We start from the raw sequence: 19,699 nt of genomic DNA on the forward strand, positions 1-19,699 counted from the left end.
TGTGGGTTTCTTTCTGCTCAATACCGGCAATTCTATTTGTTGACTAAGCCATTCAGATGAAAATGGGCTTCGTCACTCATTAACAATAACAAATTTTCATTTTCTTCAAAAATGGTAAGCATTTGTCGACAAAATTGTAATCGCTGCGTAAAATCTTGCTCATTTAACTGCTGCACGACGGTTATCTTGTAAGGATGGAAATGCAGGTCTGTATGCAGAATACATCTTGCCGTACTTGTGCTCATTTGAAGCGCTGCTGAATGCCTCTGAATAGAGCGGCGTGGGTTTCTGACAATGGCTTCCCTTACTCGTTCGATGTTCTCCGGAGTGCTAGCAGTTCGTCGGGGACCCGGTGGTTTTTCAATATTGAACCACTTGTTCGAAGGTTGTTTACCCATCGCAATATTGTGTTACGAGAAGGGACACTTGCATTACAATGGAAATTAAACTGACGGCGGAAATCTCGCTGAACAGCAGTTGGTCTAGCGTCCACGGCTCGATCTCAACGACTAAAATGTAAAATGCTATGAACAAAGGAAACGTCAGACACCAGCCATGTGCCCCTCCCACCACGAACGCCCGAGTACAACCCACTTCAAAAACATCCGGTTCCCGTGAATGACCCTGTACAATGATGTTTCGTTATTGCTTAGAAAATACGAACTTTCACTACATAATGCCATTCCAGCGTTCCAGATACGTTTGACAATTCTGATTGTTTCATCAAATTAGATAAGGATAAAAATATCAAGACACTTAGATTATTTTGGAATTCTCAAGGCGATGATTTCATTTATCAATTCAAACCAAGGGATAAGAATACTTCTTACAGCAAGCGTTCCGTTTTGTCAATCATTTCTTCATTGTTCGATCCTTTAGGACTACTTTCTCCTATAATCGTTCCGTTTGAAGTGCTCATACAGGATTTATGGTACGCCAACCTTCACTGGGATGAAGTTCTTCCCGCTCTGTTAGCAGAAAAATGTAATTTTCTGTACTCTCAACTGAAATCTTCAAGTAATTTTAAGATTCCTAGATTAGTTAAAATTAGTTTTAGTAAGAGTTATCAATTACATGGTTTTTGTGATACAAGTAGCAGCGCATATGGCGCATGTTTTTTCATCAGATCTGCTGATAGCAATGAACACATTGAAATCCACTTATTGTGTTCAAAATCTACAGTTTCTCCAGTCAAGCAAATCTCTATTTCTAGGTTAGAGCCGAATGCGGCCCTTCTATTATCTCGTCTATTCAATAAAATTATGTGTATTTTAGGTATAAGATTTGATTCAATCCATTTTTGGTCGGATTCTAAAGTAGTACTTTACTGGTTGTCATCGCTTCCTAATCGATGGAAGGTATTCATCGCAAATAAAGTTTGCGAAATTGAACAGCTAACTAAGGAATGCTTATGGAAGCACAGTCCTTCAAGGGATAACCCTGCAGACATCCTGTCACGTGGTTGCATGCCGAATGCATTAACATCGTCACAACAATTCTGGTGGAATGGTTCATCTTTTCTGAGGAAAGAGAACGCCTGGCCATCCAATCAATCTGTTATTTCTATGATTCCGCCAGATTCGTTCAGGGAAGAGAAGTCTAGCAAAACTAATGTGAATTTCAGGTACTCTTTAAGCTACAGAAACTATAGAACTTCCAAAACCATTTTCTTCGTTCACACGAACACTAAACATATTTTCATATTGTCGTCGATTCATCTATAATTTAAGAAATAAAAATAATCGTTTATTGTCAGATATTTCTCCACAAGAAACCAATTCCACGTTGGAAATACATATCCGTCATACATCCGATCCTACTCCACTTACTCCTGTACATTTTTAACTTTTGCTGCTTTAACTTCCTTACCTGACCCCGATTTCTCAGGCATTAACGTAAATAAGCTTGCTAGGTGGCAGCTTACACAAAAATTACTAACATATTTTTGAAAGACATGGTTTAACGACTACTTACATTCTCTACAACAGAGAAGTAAGTGCAAGGTTTCAAATACCAACATTTGCGTTGGTAATGTGGTTATAATTAAGGAATATAACCTTCCTCCACTCATATGGAGATTAGAAATAATAGTGGACTCACTAGACTAGTAGACGTAAAAACAAATAACACCAGTATAAAAAGAACCATTAATAAACTTATTATTATTCCAAAATTAGATGATTGGGATGATATGAATTATTCTAAATCCAATCGATGACTTTTTTCTTTTTTAACGCCATTTTATTGTAATTTTTATAAAAATTATAATTATAATTTGGTGGGGGCTGTGTTACGTTTTCATCCCCTCTTGCCACCGGGTGCTGAAACCTAGCGATGGCTAGGGTGCTCACAGAAAACTATGGTCACCAGACCATCACGCCACTCTACGTCACAAGCTGCTTCCTCGAGCACTGTACGTAGGGTCTTCTAAACCAGTCTGCACTCGTACCTGACCCACGGCGGTCGTGTCCGGATGGATTCTCTCAATTCTTGTTCGGATGAATATTACTTTAAGTTTTATTTAGCTTATGTTTGCTATCTTTAAAGTCAATTTATAAGTCATAAGTGTTATGATACACAATTCTTTTAAACCGTCAAGACGGCGTACAATTAAACAATCCTTCAGTAATCAACAAGGTGTCTTCATTCATCACCTATGAACATATACAGTCCACCCTCGCTCTAAAATCTACCGCAACGCTGTTGAACAAGGGCGTCCCGTCGACATCGCAACAGACTTCATCTCTATTTTTTTTTTAATTTACATATATTGATTTATTAGTAATTGGTTATTAGAGGTGTCAACCTCTAATTGTAAAAAAAAGTTTACAACAAACAATAATTCAATAATAACAATAAAAAAAAAGAAAAAATGTCAGAAGTTATTAATGAAATAAAATTTTATATATTTCTCATTTTAAAATGATGTGTATGTGTAATTTAATAGTTGTACAAGGAAATCATGTGGCGTCCACATAAAATATTTTGTTTACAACTATTAAATAACCTACTTTCCAATCTTGAGGCAATTCATAATGCTTTAAAAGACATCAATTAAATTTATTAACCAGAATTTCATGTATTCTTGAATTGTTAGAAGGAAGAAAATTTGCCATGTTTCACTTCCCTGATAGCTTGTTATTTGTTCACCATTTTTTCATCAATATGATCTTCAGATATTTGATTTTGCTCTCTTTGTTGAATATAATTCTATCAATCCTCTTTTAAAATTTCAGAGAAGTATTGGTTTCATTTGTCAACATCTATCATACCTGTCCCTTTGCGATCCTTCCTAAGGCTTTGAACAGTATTCCAAGCTTTAGTTATCATGGCAAGTAACTAATGTACATTGACCTATATTCTTGCATATTTCCTCCCATTCATCATTTTTGGCATCTTGCACCTTTTTCTTCACTGTTCTATATTTTTGTTGATATAACTTTTTATCTTGATAGTCTCGTGACTGTTAACCAACTACACAGGATCCTATCATTACTGTCCTGCTTCTGATCCTTACTCATCCTTGTGAATGAGTATGATATCCTTATGGAATGAGTTTAGGTATGGGCTTATAAGATTAGTGTCACATTCTGTGGCTGTGTGCACTTACATATCTTCAATATTCATTAAGCTAATTTGTCTTAATCATCATTGTCTTCAAAACCATGAACTTAATTTTTCCTAAATTAAATTTACTTTTTAAAAATAATAACTTAAAAAAAAATGTTTGTTTCATTCTACTATTTTTCTTAAGATCTGGGTATAAAAGGCTGAAAATAAGAAATTCCTGACAAAAGAATGGTGCAGTCTGCAGTCTCTCACACAATTTCAGTTATCCAAAACAAGCGCATTGCATTATTATTATTATCAAACTTCGATTACGAACGAATGACTACATAAGTATTAAACAATACACCAATAAATGTAGCCAAATCATTTGCTCATATTCTTATGAAGATAGAAACAAGTAAACACTGGAATAAATTACAGTGAAATAATTCTAAAAATTAAAAAATTTAGATTTCTCAATCACTGAGATAGATTATTAAAAGGGTGAGAGGGTAATTTTAAAAACTAATAATTAATTTAATGTCAGTGATTTTTATCTGATAAAAGTTAACACAAGTTAAGTTTTGATCAGTATGTCTAACTGCAAAATTAAGATAATTTTACCTACAATACCAGCAATTTACATACATTTTAAACAATTGTACCTGGGATTTGGTTGAGGACAGGAGAAAATCATGGATAATATATTTAAATAAAACAATCGCTCAGTCCTGTAAAGAAAACTTATGGATTAAAATTTGCAATCATGCTAAATAAGTTAGAACATATATTTACAGTAAAAAGTAGCAGTAGCTTTTACAATGCTAACATTGGATAAAGAAAAATCCTGTTAATCTATTATTAAAGTAATTATAAAAATGAAAAAAAAAAAAACTGAACCAATATTAATTTATTAATCATTAAGAACTAGAACTTAATAAATGTTTTAACAATTCATTACATTAAAAATTGAATGTAAGTTTTATTTATTGTTTATTATCTATTTATATGATTAAAATTAAAAAATCAAAACAATAGAATCATTACAGTGTAATGGAATATACTTTATGGAGTAAATTTATAATTCAACAGTATAGTTATTATTATTATGCTATTTTTCAGAAAGAAACAATTTATTGGAATTTCTTGTCCTTGTATTACAGCAGTTGATGCCCATAAATTATTACAGCCTTTTATAGAAGTATTAAATCTATTGTCAAGTATTATCCACTTATATTCATTGCTGTACAAATATTACAGCAACATAACACACACACAGAAAAAATGTATATCAATCTGTTTTAAGATAATAACTATTGAATTACTTGTTTTAATTGTAAAATATCTTTAAAATTATAATTTATTAAATGACAGTAAAAAAACAAAAAGAAAACAGGGCAATGGAATAAGATTTTTTATAAAAAAGAAACTGAAGTATTTTCAAGCAATTAAATTACTTAATGATAATCTAAAAGTTTTTACTTTATTACAAAAGAGAGATAAAAGTTAAACATCTGTACTGTGGTAAAAAAACTGCAATATTAACAATGAAGACAACTAAAATGCGATTTACAAATTTTTTTAATATAAAAAACAACTGCTTCAAAAAGTAAATAAAATATTATTTTTTTTAATCTAATATTGATTAATTTTCTTATCACAGTGCTGAATTATTAATAAAAAATCAATTATTTAAAATAGCATTATTTGTAACATAATTTTAACTTTAAAAATGTCAAACCACATTAAGTTCAGGAAGACAGAAATATAGCTCTGCATTTTCTAATTTAAAAAAAAACTTATTTCCACAAAAACAATTTTTAAAGCACTAACATAAATAAGAGATGTTAAGTTACAGCTGAAACTACTACCAAATACACTACTACTGACAACAACCACAAGGCAGATGCAACTGCCAAACCGATGGATGGATGCATTGCCCTTAATCTGGTGACAAGTAATTTAGTTAAAGACAATCTGGTCTGTCAGGCTGTTAGATGTGCTCTACAATGCAACAAATGATACATGATAAAAAATCAGAAAAAGTTCATATAGGCCTACAACTGATGTTAATGGTGAAACCTGAATTATTATACCATTAACAAGGAAAGAAAATCTGTGATCATGACAGTCAATCCTGAAAATTATGGAAAACTATAAAGTTTGAATACAAAACAGTAACAAATGTATTTAAATTTAACATTTTTAAAACTTACATTTTAATGTCAAGTATAAACATCTAATTAACCAACCCCTTTCAGTTTTTCAGGGGCTGAATAGTTTTGAAAACATTATATTAAAATAACTGATTTTCTTCATGTTTGCTCAGAGCACTTCAAGCTGTACTTAGCAGAAAATAATCCAATTCAGACAACTGAATAAATACCGAGTTTTTCAGACATCAATTGTAATAATACATATATATAAAATTAATGTAAGAATCTGAATTTAAATATTTACAATTAATTAAGATTGATTAATAATTCTAATTAAAATAAAATTACTATTATTACTTTCTGAAATTATATTAATTAAAAAAAATTATTTATATCATAATTATTTAAACTATTCATAAACAAACCAAAAAAATTAAACTTAGTTTTTACAGAACTTACAAGTCTGTAAAGAATTAAAAATAATGTTTTTTTTTTTTTTTTAGTGTGATATAATTAAGACATTTCTTTTTATTAATCTTGTTTTACTTTTTTTTTGTTTTATTCTCATTTAACATGTTAATAAACCTGTAAATAAACATTGCTTGCATAAAAAAAAATTATTCACACGAAATTCAAAGGCGAGAAATCTTCATCTTGAAAAAAAAAGAAGATTGCAGGGTTTCATGGGTTATATGACCACCACTATAAACATCCAATAAATATCTGTCCATGTTCGGTTATGAGATAACTAAATAAATATATATATATATGCATATTATAAGACCCACCAAACTTAACCTATGCTCGCTAGTCAAGGTTAGCAAGCGAAGCGAGCGTAGGTTAAGTTTGGTTAGATTATATTTATACTTTTAGATTTATTTATTATTTAAATTTATATATATTTATTTATTTGGTTATCTCATAACTGAACATGTGCAGATATTTATAGTGGTGGACGTATAACCCTATATAACCCATGAGATCCAGACTGCAAAGAGATGATGTAAAGATTGCTAAAATGTGAGCTAAGAATATCTAGAGTTGGGAAATGTGTATTTAAAAAAAAACAATATATTAAACTTTCCAACTCACATATAAGGTTTCTAATTTTCCTGAATTGTTGCAAATACTTCAAATATCAGAATGACATTGTGGTATATACCTCAACACTAACAATCCTACACTGTGCTGGTGGAAAAAAATGAATAATTCTTTAAGTCAATACGATTAATGGACCAACTGCATTATGTATCACATTAATGAATGCAATGTAATTAGAATGTAAATACAATTTTTTATATAAAATTTTCCACTTAAGCAACTGAAAAATCTAACAATAGGAAAACTAGATCAACTCCTCTGCAAAATAAAAAAAAAATCATCACATCAGTCCATTTAGTAAGAAGCAAAGATTGAACATATACAAAAAATATATATTATAATCAATCAAATGGAGAACTTTCTCTTTTTACAAGGCAATTATTTAAAAGAGTGTGCTAAGCTAGTAATGCATTACGTTTTAATTTTGCAACAGCTCTCCTCTTTATTTATTTACTAAGAAGGGAAAGAGCACCAAACTAATTAGCCTACTAAAGATTTTAGAAAATTCACAAGTGAAGATTTTATCAAAATCTAATGGTATATTTACAAGACATCAAGGAGCATAAACAAGCACAAATCTACAGTATCACACATACACATAATCCTTCTTTTTGGCTTCACCAACATAAAGAAAAATAAGTCTCCACAACTCTGTCTTCTTACATAAATAGCAATTTTTTTTCTTTTATGGAAAAATTTTAAAGAAATCTTTCACTGAATCTTCAGCATCAAGTTCTGTAAATGGATGTTTCTGTGACTTGTGAACAGCACTGTACGGCAGATAACATCAGCTCTATTTCTCGCTCTCAATAAATTCATTGTAACAAACTGCTCTGTTTAGGAGAAGTGATACACCAATTGGCACTACCAACAAAAAGGTAACTCGTGAAGCAAATATGGATCTAAAAGTCGTTGAGAAATTTCCTACTGCTGGGACTTTTCAAGTAAGGGGTCTTTTTCCATAAAAAAGGCACATAGCATAGGAGGACTGAGTACACAAGAGAATTCCTGGAGATTTCAGGGAGTTTTTTTAAGTTAATACAAGAGTGATAGTGGTTCACCGGGATGGAGGTGAACCCTGTCACAGGTCAAAAACTCCTTAAAAGTAAAGTCAAATCAAGGATAAACCACTGTCCTTAAAGGGATTAGGATCCTAAGTTTATGTTTTTGAAATATCATTAAGGCATCTTCACACAAATTGCAGTCAATAAAAACCTAAGTGGAAAGTAAGTTTTGAATACATTAATAAATGGAATATACAGTGTCCCACTGAGAAAATTTCAGGACATGCTCTACTGGTGAAAATAATGAAAGAAGTTCATATAAACATAGGTCTGGAAATAGTTTGTTTTCTAGTTACGGCTAGTGAAAGATTTCATCTGGATTTCAGCTCTTTAATAAAAAGAAGCCCTACTGTAATTTTTGGGACCCAAATTAAAAAGTAAGTTGATGGTTTCATATATAATTTAAGCTGGGATATTGGATAAAACAGGTCCCAGAACTGTAACTCCAGTAGCTATTAAGATATCAAACGTAAAACACAAGATTCAGTGTCGAAAACAAGTTTTTTTAATTTTGTATTACAACAGTTTTGTTAAATGACTAATAAATGCAAAAGATTTAGTAACAAAACTTGTAGAATATTTCATTCTTAAAAAATTAATCTAAATATACGCAATAAAAAGAAAATAAAACTTTTAAAAATGAGTTTTTTATTGAAGCAAAACAGATGAAAAATTACAGAAAATCATATGATTCTTTCTGTACCTAATAAACACTTAAAAAAAAAAAAAAATGCTAATTGTGAAAATATTTTAAAAGAAATATAAAATGTATAAAACAATATTTTAGCTGAATATATTCAACAATTTCACAGACAAAATAAAATAATTACGTCAAAAAACTAAATTGAAATGTATGTTATTATAAATATTTAAACAAAATTTATTGTATAGGTTGGAAATACTAACAGCTGGTAATCAATGAAAATTGTGTTTTTTGTTTTCTATATTAAGAATAATGTTTGTTAGGTACAGAATAATATGATTTTCTGTTTATTTTTCGTCAAAGCTGTAAAAGTCAAAAGCTGTTTAAAATAGTCAAAAATGTAAAATAAAATAAAAAATACAATAAAATAGGAAACTAAATCGTGAGATGTTCTAGGTATTGTGAAAACTATAAAGAAGAAAAGGTAATCTCAAGTATCACTTACAACCTGACATTCTACAGCATATGCAATATCATAAAATTCTGTAAAGTAATGAAAAAATTCCAGTGCTCAAAGCCATGTTTTACAAATTCCATTGATTGCTTATGTTAAATAACACTGAATGCAGATTTCTACAGATGGATAACTGCATGCATTTGGCAGTATCTGCTTTTAGTAGTTAATGAATCTACTGTAGGTATCACTAAATTTAACGAAAGGATAACTAATAAAAATACAACCTACCTGATGACTGAAGTTGCTGACTCCATGCTTCAGGTAATAGATGTAGAAAAACATCACCTAACAGACCACCCACTGCAAAACTTAACAATACTTTCAGAGTTCTTCCACTTGCTGGAAAAAAAAAACATAAAAGGGTTAATTTAAGTTTTGAATTACTGACAATCAGAAAATAGGAATCTTGGCTACTGAATATATAGTACTCAGTATTAGTAATTCTTTGATAGTCATATGTCAATTAATAAAAATAAAATTAAGTTATTTACTAATAACTACCACCACCACCACCACCACCACCACCACCACCACTACTACTACTACTACTACTTCTGAAGAAACGCTGGTAATACTTAATGAATAAAAAAAATGATTTTAAAGGCTAATTTTCTTTTGTTTCATAAGAATCATATGAAACATTCTATATCTAAATACAGCAACCAGATTTATTGTAGGCTTTTATATAAATAAAAATTTGTTCAGAAAATAACGTAACATTTTTAATTACGCGCCAAAGGAGATATTTAGTGAAAAGCGGTTGGGCAGCATTGTGTTCCGCATAATCTCCTCAGTAACCACATGTTCTTGTTTTGTTAATAACTCATTTGATGTTCGTGTTATTGTTATTTGATTGCAACTTGTTTAGGTGTAAGTAGCAATTTTTGTAATGTACGATTTTCAGGAGCAACAATACAACATAAAATTTTGTGTGAAACTGGGGAAAACTTTCACAAAAACGTTTCAACTTTTGAAACATTATGAAGACAACACTCTGGGTTGTACCAAATGTTACGAATAGTTACATTTAAAACGATTTAAAAGTAGTCGTCAGTCGATTGAAGATGACCCTCGACCAGGAAGGTCCTTCCACTTCAACAGATGACACCCATATTCAAAAAATTAATGATCTGGTGTGTGCATATCGCCGATTGACTGTCAGAGAACTTGTAGAAGTTAGCATCTCAATTGGATCATGCCATGACATTTTGACTGAAAAATTGAACACGGATCGAGTTGCAGCAAAGGTTGTTCCTCGTTTGATAACCAAACTGTAGAAAGAACATCGGATAAACGTTTTTCAGCAACTTCTTGAACAAGCTGATGACGACGAAACATTCATGCAAAGAATCATACAGGGAGATGAAAGTTGGGTTTACAGCTACAACATTGAAACAAAAGTTAAATCATCACAATAGATTGGCAAAAATATATCATAAACCTACAATAAATTTATAAAATTCTGTAATACTGTGATCTATAATTTACTAATTAAAAAAATAACTTTTTAATAACACTCCATTAATATAAACACAATTGAAACTATGAAATTACATAAATGTAGCAACTCGAAGCAATATGGGATGACAATTAATTATAGATTAAATATTGATAACAAGATATAAAAACCTATCTCAGAAACATTTAATTAGTTGATTTTAAATGTTATTTTCACACAGTTGAGCTGTTTTATTTTTTAAGGACAATAAAAAAAAAACCACATGATCATGGAGTGATGATGTATCTCACTTAGTGTTTTATCAAACATATTTTGAAAATAAAAACTAATTGAAGTGAAAAGTGTAGTATAAAATAATGCTTTGCTTAATTTTACAGAGTATGTACTTCAATCGTTTATAACTTTTTTACTTAACAATATAAAAACTTATCAATAACAAGTTGAATATTCATAATTTAATTTAAAAATTCTGACTATGAAAACATTAAAATTACAATTACAGGAAAGAAAATTTCATAGAAACAATTTTTAAAATTAATTGAACCAAAACTTTTATTTATCATTTGTTTGTGCCAAAATTTTTTAAAGTGTGCTCAAGCAACAAAAAGTTTATTTATGCGACACATTTATCAATGACCTGATAAATTTCTGACATGGCTGAAAAAATACCACTGTATTTATAATACAATTAACATTTGAAATAAATTTTTTTTTGACAATATTCAGTATTTTATTTATAAAAGTGATAATTTTGTTCACTCTTGCACTCCTTTGTAACAAATTTTCACTCATTGAAGTCTGACTTTGTTTACTCTTTTAATTACGATATGTGGGTAAAAGAATTTGCAGCAATAAATTTAGACTATAACATAAGAATAGACCCGAGAGAAAGAAATTTCCTGAGCAAATTTTTGGGAACTGATACATTCACCTTATAACCAAATGAATTTTTAATATTGCCATTATTTTAGCACAATAAAAATAATTCTGAGTGCAGTTTCACTACTAGCTGTTTAGAATCTATAAAAAAAATAAATGTAATTCCATCTTAAGAAGGAACAATGAAGTTAAAAATACTTTCAAAAATGAAATGAGATTTCAGAATGTAATACCGTGTGCATTTTAAATGAGGTAGAAACAAAACTTATGCCATTTTTTTCATTTTTTAAAATTTTGCAACCAATAAATTGTAAAACGGTATTACTGTGTCAAGGCAATTTTACCCCCAACAGAAGTGAGCAAGTTGTACTGCTAACTTTTTACAAACATATCATAATCATTTTCATAAAACCTCTTGAAAATGACAACCATCTTTATAAAAAAAACTTTTTACAGAAATGATTAGTTAACGAGAAAATCAAATTATTAGCTAAATACGTTTTAACAAAGTAAAATGATTTTCTAAATAAATTGTAACTTCTTAATAATTGTTTCATAGATTGAGAAAATGTTTTCTTTGAATTTTCTTAATACCTCTCAGAACAACATACAAAATAAATTTAAAAAAAATACAAACTAGTACAGTTTTGGAATAAAATGCATACTAATTTCCCTGAGAATTAACATTTTAAATATATTTTCTGTGAAAGAATCACTGGAAGTGAACAACCTCCATTCGTGAGTTACAATAAAAGTAAAATAGGTTACTGCAGAAATACTCAGTAATACGCAAAATGTGTCTTATATTATTAAATTTAATCAGGTTCTTTGACAGTTAAAAAGTTGTGATAAAAATGACAGTAGTTTGGTTTATTACTTAATTATACAGCTACAGTGAAATCAAATTACATTCCAATAGCTTATTTTGAGATGATGGATATTGACTGTTTTTGTCATTCTGCCCTAGGAAAATGGAAATTTTTAGCGTATGAAAAATGTTATTTCTGACCGTTTCGAACCCTGGTCCTCCAAATGAAAGGCTGAGATGCTATCACTTGATGCCACAGAGATCGGCACTAAAGTTTTAAATTTAGTCTTAGCACTTGATTGGAAAGTATAAATTAACGACTGAAGAAAATTATACGAATACTGACAACTTGCTTGAATTATTAACTGCACTGAAAAGAACCGATGCAGATTGTGAGGGTATGAATAGCAATTTTGGATGTGATTAAAAAAGTTGTTTTATACAAGCCGATTCAAAGAAACGGGAAATTTTGAAAGTTGTGTTGGTAGCCGTGGGCGATTGGTACCACTTGATAAGTGGTGCCAGCCTCTCTAACCTAACCTGCCATTTAGTTGTCATGGATCCTTGGAGTGGTGCTTAACGTGCATTTGCTATCAAAGCGTTTTACAAAAACAATGACAGTGTGGAGGGAGCGCGTAGAGAATTTCGCCGTCATTTTAATCTGGAACGGCACGACCGTGTTCCATCAGCACATGCAATTAAAACATGTTTATCTAATTTTGAGGAAACTGGTTCGGCAATGAAAAAGAAACCTCCAGGCCGTGAGCGAACCGTCCGTACACCACAGAATGTTCAAGCTTTACAAGATGCTGTCACACATCGGTCAATTCGTCGTCTCTCAGCATCTTTACAATTGCATAGTTCAAGTGTTCGAAGAATGTTAGTGAAGGACTTGCAATACCATTCATACAAGTTGCATATCGTCCAGGAACTGAAACCGAACGATGCAGTTGTGCGAGCACAATTCTGTAATGTAATGCTTCAGAAGATAAATGATAACGAAGAGTTTGTTCACGAACTGTGGATGTCAGACGAAGCGCATTTCCACCTCAGTGGATTTGTTAACAAGCAAAATTTCAGATGCTGGGCACCAGAAAATCCTACGCAGCTACACCAGCGTCCGTTGCACAGCCAGAAAGTGACCGTGTGGTGTGCTATGTCATCTTGTTATATTATAGGGTGTTATAGGCCCTTATTTTTTTGAGGATGACAACGGTCTTGCGATTACAGTGACGTCGGCTCGTTACGTAGCCATGCTTGAACCTTTGTTGTGGAACAACAAAAGAGATTTCCACCAATTCTTAACACAGCCTGGTTTCAACAAGACGGAGCAACGTCACATACTGCACGAATATCGATGGCAGCTGTACGCCGATTGTTTGGACAATGTGTCATTTCACAAAATGGTGACATTAGATGACCTCCCAGATCGCCTGATCTCTCAGCTTGCGATTACTTTTTGTGGGGTCACCTTAAAAGCAAAGTGCTCCACAGTAGACCTGCTACAACGGAAGAACTGACGGCAAAGATCCGAGAAGCAATTGCGGAAATTCCAATTGATATGTTACGTCAAACCATGAACAATTTAACGAAGAAACTTCGTGAATGTTTACGTAGAAGAGGAGGTCACCTGCAAGATGTCATCTTTAAAAAATAAACTAAAATGTATGTATCCTAAAGTGGCAACATTTGTACAATTACATGAAATAAAATTAATTTCTAAAAAAAATGTTTCATTAACGTTATTTAATTTTTAAAATTTCCCGTTTCTTTGAATCACCTGTATACATACCTCAAGTATTCCTATTTGATGAGTGCACATTTTTATTATTAGGCTGTTGCAATTATCTACAATATAAAATGGTAGAAGAATGCTAAAAATACGAAAATTGCAATAACTGGAGATCTAATTGGTCAATGGCTTAAAACACTTACGAAAATAATAAAATATAAAAGAATTAGAAAAAATAAAGAAGAAAAAGGAAGAAAGGTAACCTTGTTATAACATTTTGCTGCTTTTTCATTGATGCAACAAACTGATCAATAAGGTGATAGTGTGATAAACAATGATATCTTCCTGCTTTCTTACTGGTCCAAAAACACTTTCAACAATATTTTAGAACCAGTTGTGATTTTGCTTTCCTACTCGTGGCTAATACAGTTTCCTGAATTTTTAGGTGGTAATTTTTTTATAGTGAGATGGATCTTGGCAGGAGAACTATTAATGCTAAACTCATTCATAATAAACGACGCATATCAAAGACCGAAATTAGAATGATGAGGATTCTAATTCTGATTGACATTAAAGAAGGGCCGATTTCCTATTTAACGAAAATGTAACTCACTCTGTTATCAAAATTAAAGGTGATGGGAACTGTCTATTCCGAGCACGGTCATATTGTAAATACAAACATCAACAACATTTCAGCAGCAAGATTCAAAGACGTATTGTTACGTATGTGAGGATGAATTGGGAATTTTTTTAGACTCATTACTGCAACCACAGACCTTTACGATGTTTCATTCAATTACTTCTGTTGCTGAATATGAGAACTGTATGCTAAGGAATAGTATCAACAGTAGTCATATTGAATTATAGGCAGCTGCTCTCATCTTCACTGTCAATAATAAAGTTTTCACAGACTATGGAATGCGTTTCGTGGAAAAACCAAGAAGCAAATAAAAATTATGTATTTTCTTTATTGTACAGGGGGAATGGTTTCAATGGGTTATACAATGTTTTAGAAGAATTAGTTCTACCCTTAAACCTAAAATCAATGGCCCATCACTTACAATGCACCACCATTCTGGAGAAATGAAAGTGCCTTGTCAGTACTCTGGAGCAGCATATTGGGAAAATGAGAGTTATAAACTGTTGTCATGTTAGAAAAGCTCAGCTGCCTAAGTTTACTCCATTCCAGCTGATATTGAAAAATTACTCTGTAAAAATTTTCATTCACTGAAAAGATATTATAATAGCATGTTCACATTTGCTTTATGTGATATTAAAAATCTAAGTCCATCAACTGGTGTTGGCATTTACACTATGAAAACACACGGCCAAATTCATCATACTGTTCCAACAACTTTGTATGAATCACCCACTGGATACAGTGGTCAGATTTATAAGTATGAACCGGAAATACAGCTACAAACTAGGAAGAATTGTGAAACAAACAAATACCAGTGAAGGATATATTAACACTATATCCAATATTCCACACAGATCAACCCTAATCTGAAATCTTATAAAAATTTGAACAAAATGCATAGAAAAATACAATGGTGATGAATATACTCCATACCTCATTCGCAATCAGCTTTAAGATGTTCGTTGGTCACTGCTGAATATGCAGCATTAATAATCTCAAAAGATGGAAGAATTCCGGAGTTCGACTTATGTACTTATCCAGTGGAGGGAAGCAGTATAAAAATATTGAGCAAACTGTCTTGCCATGTGGATCCGATGGTGTTTCCCACTACTCTTTCCTTCTTCAGCAGTACTTTGTACTTGCTTAAATTATGATTGAAAGTACATGTTTGAGTTACATTCAATACAGTAAAAAATAATTGCGAACTGAATCCTACCAAGAATTGAGGGGTAAAAATAATGCTTTATATAATTAATAAATTTTCAATAGTGAACAAAATTAGGCCCTGTTTTTGTACTACCAAACAGTTAGATTGGGTGAAGGTACATGCAGCAAATACACCAGGATTCTATGGCCACTGTTAATAAATATGATTGACCAGATTTCTTTGTTGACCTGCAACTTTAACTGACCTGAGTTGAAAGAGGAACTATCAAGTTGTAACCATCACACATGCTGTTTATTTCATTAGAAGTTTAAATCATTACTGAAAACCATAATATCAGGAAACGTTTTTAGTCCAACTATTACTCTTATATACACAATTACATTTCAAAAACGAGGACTTCCACATGCCCACATGTTATTTACTCTACTCCAATCACAAATTGGGGACTCTGGAAGAGGTTGATAACTGCATTACTGCTGAGATTACTTCTCCACATACAAAGGACACTTACAGAATTTGTTGATAAAGAATGTGTTACATGGGCCACATAGCGAAGCTTGTTTTACAAGAATAAAAGGCTGTACAAACAAATTTCCTAAAGCATTTAAGGAAAATGCAACTTTACATAAAAATGGATTCCCATCACAGGAAGATAAAATAACATAAATGATAATGCTGAAAGTTGATGGAAAATTAGTAAGGGCAGATAATTCAATGGTTGTTCCTTATAATCCGTACCTTCTACAAGCCTATCATTGCCATATTAATGTGGAGATTTTCCGTCTGTATTAAGCATAAAATAACTGACCATGTACATGGTAGATATGTCAGTCCAAGAGAAGCTGCTTGGTGAAACCTTTTGGAGTAACCATTTACTGATCGTTCTCATACAATAATTTGTTTGCCTGTTCAATGCGAATATCAACAATATGTATGTTATGTTCTTAGAAGGAAGGAAGAAAGATGCTGTTCAGAATCCATGTGCACAAAAAAACAGTGTTAACTGCATGGTTTGAGTTGAATAAAACAGACACAGAGGTGAATAAAATTCTGCACTGTAATTTACCCAAATAATACACATTCAGTGCTACTACTAAAGAATGGAAGAAGAGGAAATGAGCTTCAAAAGTCATAGGTTAAATCTGCACAACGTTCTATCCAAAGGATAGTGAACGTTTCCATTTCAAATTATTACTCAATCTAATATCAGGAGCTACTTCATTTGAATACTTAAGAACACTAATGGAATTACATATAACTCTTACAGACAGATGGCTCTTACCCTGGGATTTATTGAAAAAGATGTATCATTTTTACCATTTTCAGTGAACTGATGCTGAAGCAGCTGCATCAGTACTTCACTTTATTTATTTATTTTTTCCTGGGCACCCTATGAAGTGTCTTTATCAGTGCCCAAAAATATTACTAATATAGTAAACAATTAAATATTAAAAATTAACTTGAATGTAAAAATAATAATTGAAAAATTAAACAACACTTATTAAATTAAGCAGCATTAATATAAAAACACAGCGTAGATGTAAAATATCAATGTTGTAAGCTAAAGGTGAAATAAGAACACAGTGAAATACAATACATTTTTATGTATTGACAGTCTACCTAATCCATTAGAAATGTGGGAGAAGTATAAGATAATAATGAATACAAGGTTTTAGAACACGTTGCCAGTATACTATAATCAGAAAATTTCAGCTGCTCACATTTTCATGTTCCAGAGCCAGATGTTGATTTTAGTTTATAGGGTCACGTGGTGTAATATAATAAGAAAATTTTAAAAGGGTAGTACAATGAAAGACCTGGAGGATCAGGGAAAACTTTCGTAAATAAAGTTTGATACTCACACTAAGTGGAATGGGATATCATGTACATGGACTTGTATTGCATCAATTCTTCTTGCAGGAGGAATGACTTCACATTGGACATTCAAACTTCCTATCAATATGATTGTGAGTGTTGCATGTAGTGTTAAAATTGAGAAGGAAACATTTTTTGTTGTGATGTCAACAATGTGATGTTGTTATTTGGGATGAAGCATCAATGATTTCATGAGTAAAGAAGAAAACATGGTTGACAAACTACTGAAAGATCTGTGCACATCACAGGAACACCTTTCAGTGGAAAGTACATTATTTTTGGAGGTGACTTCTGGCAAACATTGCCAGTTATGAAATTTGCTCAGCCTCAAACTGTAATCGAATCGTCACTGATAAACATGCGTACATTTGGCCTTTCTGTAAAACTTTACACCTGAAAAAAATATGCTTGCACATCATGCCAGTTTGTTAATAGATGTTGGAAACAGTTTAATTTCTTCTGTCTACATACAAAAACATGGTGCAGTAATGATACTGTCACTGATATTTATGGAAACGAAATAGGACCGCACAATGATTTATCAAATTATGTTATTTTAATGTCCCACAATGGACCGGCCTCCACGGCGCGAGGGGTAGCATCTCAATCTTTCATCTGGAGGTCCTGGGTTCGAATCCCAGTCAAGCATGGTATTTTCACACACCCTATAAATCATTTATCTCATCCTCTGAAGCAATACCTAATGATGGTCCCGGAGGTTAAAAAAAAATGGCATAATAATACTGAAGAATAAAGTTATGAAGAAACTTAAAGAAGAAAATCATATATATTACAGCACTGATTACGCAAAACCAAGAGTAAAGTGTAAAAAAGATAAAAGTGTAGAAGACAAGCGTGTAAAGAAGATATCATTAACACACTGAATATCTCTATAATTTAAACTTTCCCAGGTTTGCAGTTCACAAACTGGAATTAAAAATCTGCAGTTATTATGCTACTACAGAATTTGAGTGTACAGGATTATATAATGGAACATGGCTTCAAATTACTAAGCTCTACAAAAATAACATATGCGCTTAAATTCTAACTAGGAAAACATAAATAATAAAGTATTTATATTCAGGATAAATTTAGACACTGACGAGTCTACAGAAGGATTACCATTTGTACTTCTAGTGTAGTCTAGTACAATCTAAAGTCTACCATTCCTGATATGTGTGGTTAATTGAAACTCAACCACTAAAGAACAACAGTATCCAAGATCTATTATTTACTTGGATCTATTATTTTCTTAGAAGGACCAGAAGGATCAGGGAAAACTTTCATAAATAAAGTTTGATATTCACACTAACTGGAATGGGATATGGTGTACATGGACTTGTATTGCACTAATTAAATATTTGTTGAAAATCTATGTTGTATTCAGAAAATCATTATACATTCTATTAAAACAGAAATTTAGCTATTATCTTGTCAACTAATAAATTTAATAAAAGACTTAACTTTCAAGAAGTTTCATTAAAATGTTTAATTTACAGTATGTTAGTTAAAATGCAGCAGAGTCTGATTTTGCTCGCCTTCAAGGAGTGAATCTTGTGTAAATTACATACTATTATAATACGTCATAACGTCATACATTTGGAAATTTAGAATGATTTATATATACACAACATGAAACTAGTTTAAAGAAAAATAACATAACAAAAAGATTGGTGACATTTTTATAAAAGCATGGACCACTTAAAATAAAAAATGCTAAGAAAACTTTAACATGTTTCAAAATCACAATTTCAAAAATTAAAAACAGAAAGGTAAATTTTTCTCTTTTGCTAGACAAATTAAGAGTTAAATTTTTGTATGAGTAATTTTTATCTTGTTTTATTTTTAAAATTACACTTCTCTTGAAGGTGGATCCAACAAAACTTTACTGTGGTTTTGTCAGTATAAAATTTAATGTGACAGAAGTACCACCTTTAAATTTATACTATAATTTTATTATTAATTTTTAAGTTTGCTATCTTTAGAGAGAAAAGGGTATTTTATTTGACCTGCTGACTTATCAAGCATTTTAATCTTCATAGAAGCACGACAATCCCATAATAAAGTGATGTGAGGGACATTTTGCTCTCTTTTTGCCAATCTGCATA

The 19,699-nt window shown here is 31.4% G+C and overlaps 1 protein-coding gene across 1 annotated transcript in view; it reads right to left on the reverse strand.

Annotated features, from left to right (window-relative positions):
* Zip99C (Zinc transporter Zip99C) overlaps positions 1–19,699 on the reverse strand; it is a 154,897-nt gene that overhangs the window by 36,499 nt on the left and 98,699 nt on the right. Inside the window, exon 2 of the mRNA XM_075372986.1 lies at positions 9,259–9,369. Coding sequence (XP_075229101.1) covers positions 9,259–9,369 — 111 coding nt within the window. The remainder of the gene's footprint in view (positions 1–9,258; positions 9,370–19,699) is intronic.

Source organism: Lycorma delicatula, chromosome 1 (assembly GCF_047948215.1).
Source record: "Lycorma delicatula isolate Av1 chromosome 1, ASM4794821v1, whole genome shotgun sequence".
Classification (NCBI taxonomy): domain Eukaryota; kingdom Metazoa; phylum Arthropoda; class Insecta; order Hemiptera; family Fulgoridae; genus Lycorma; species Lycorma delicatula.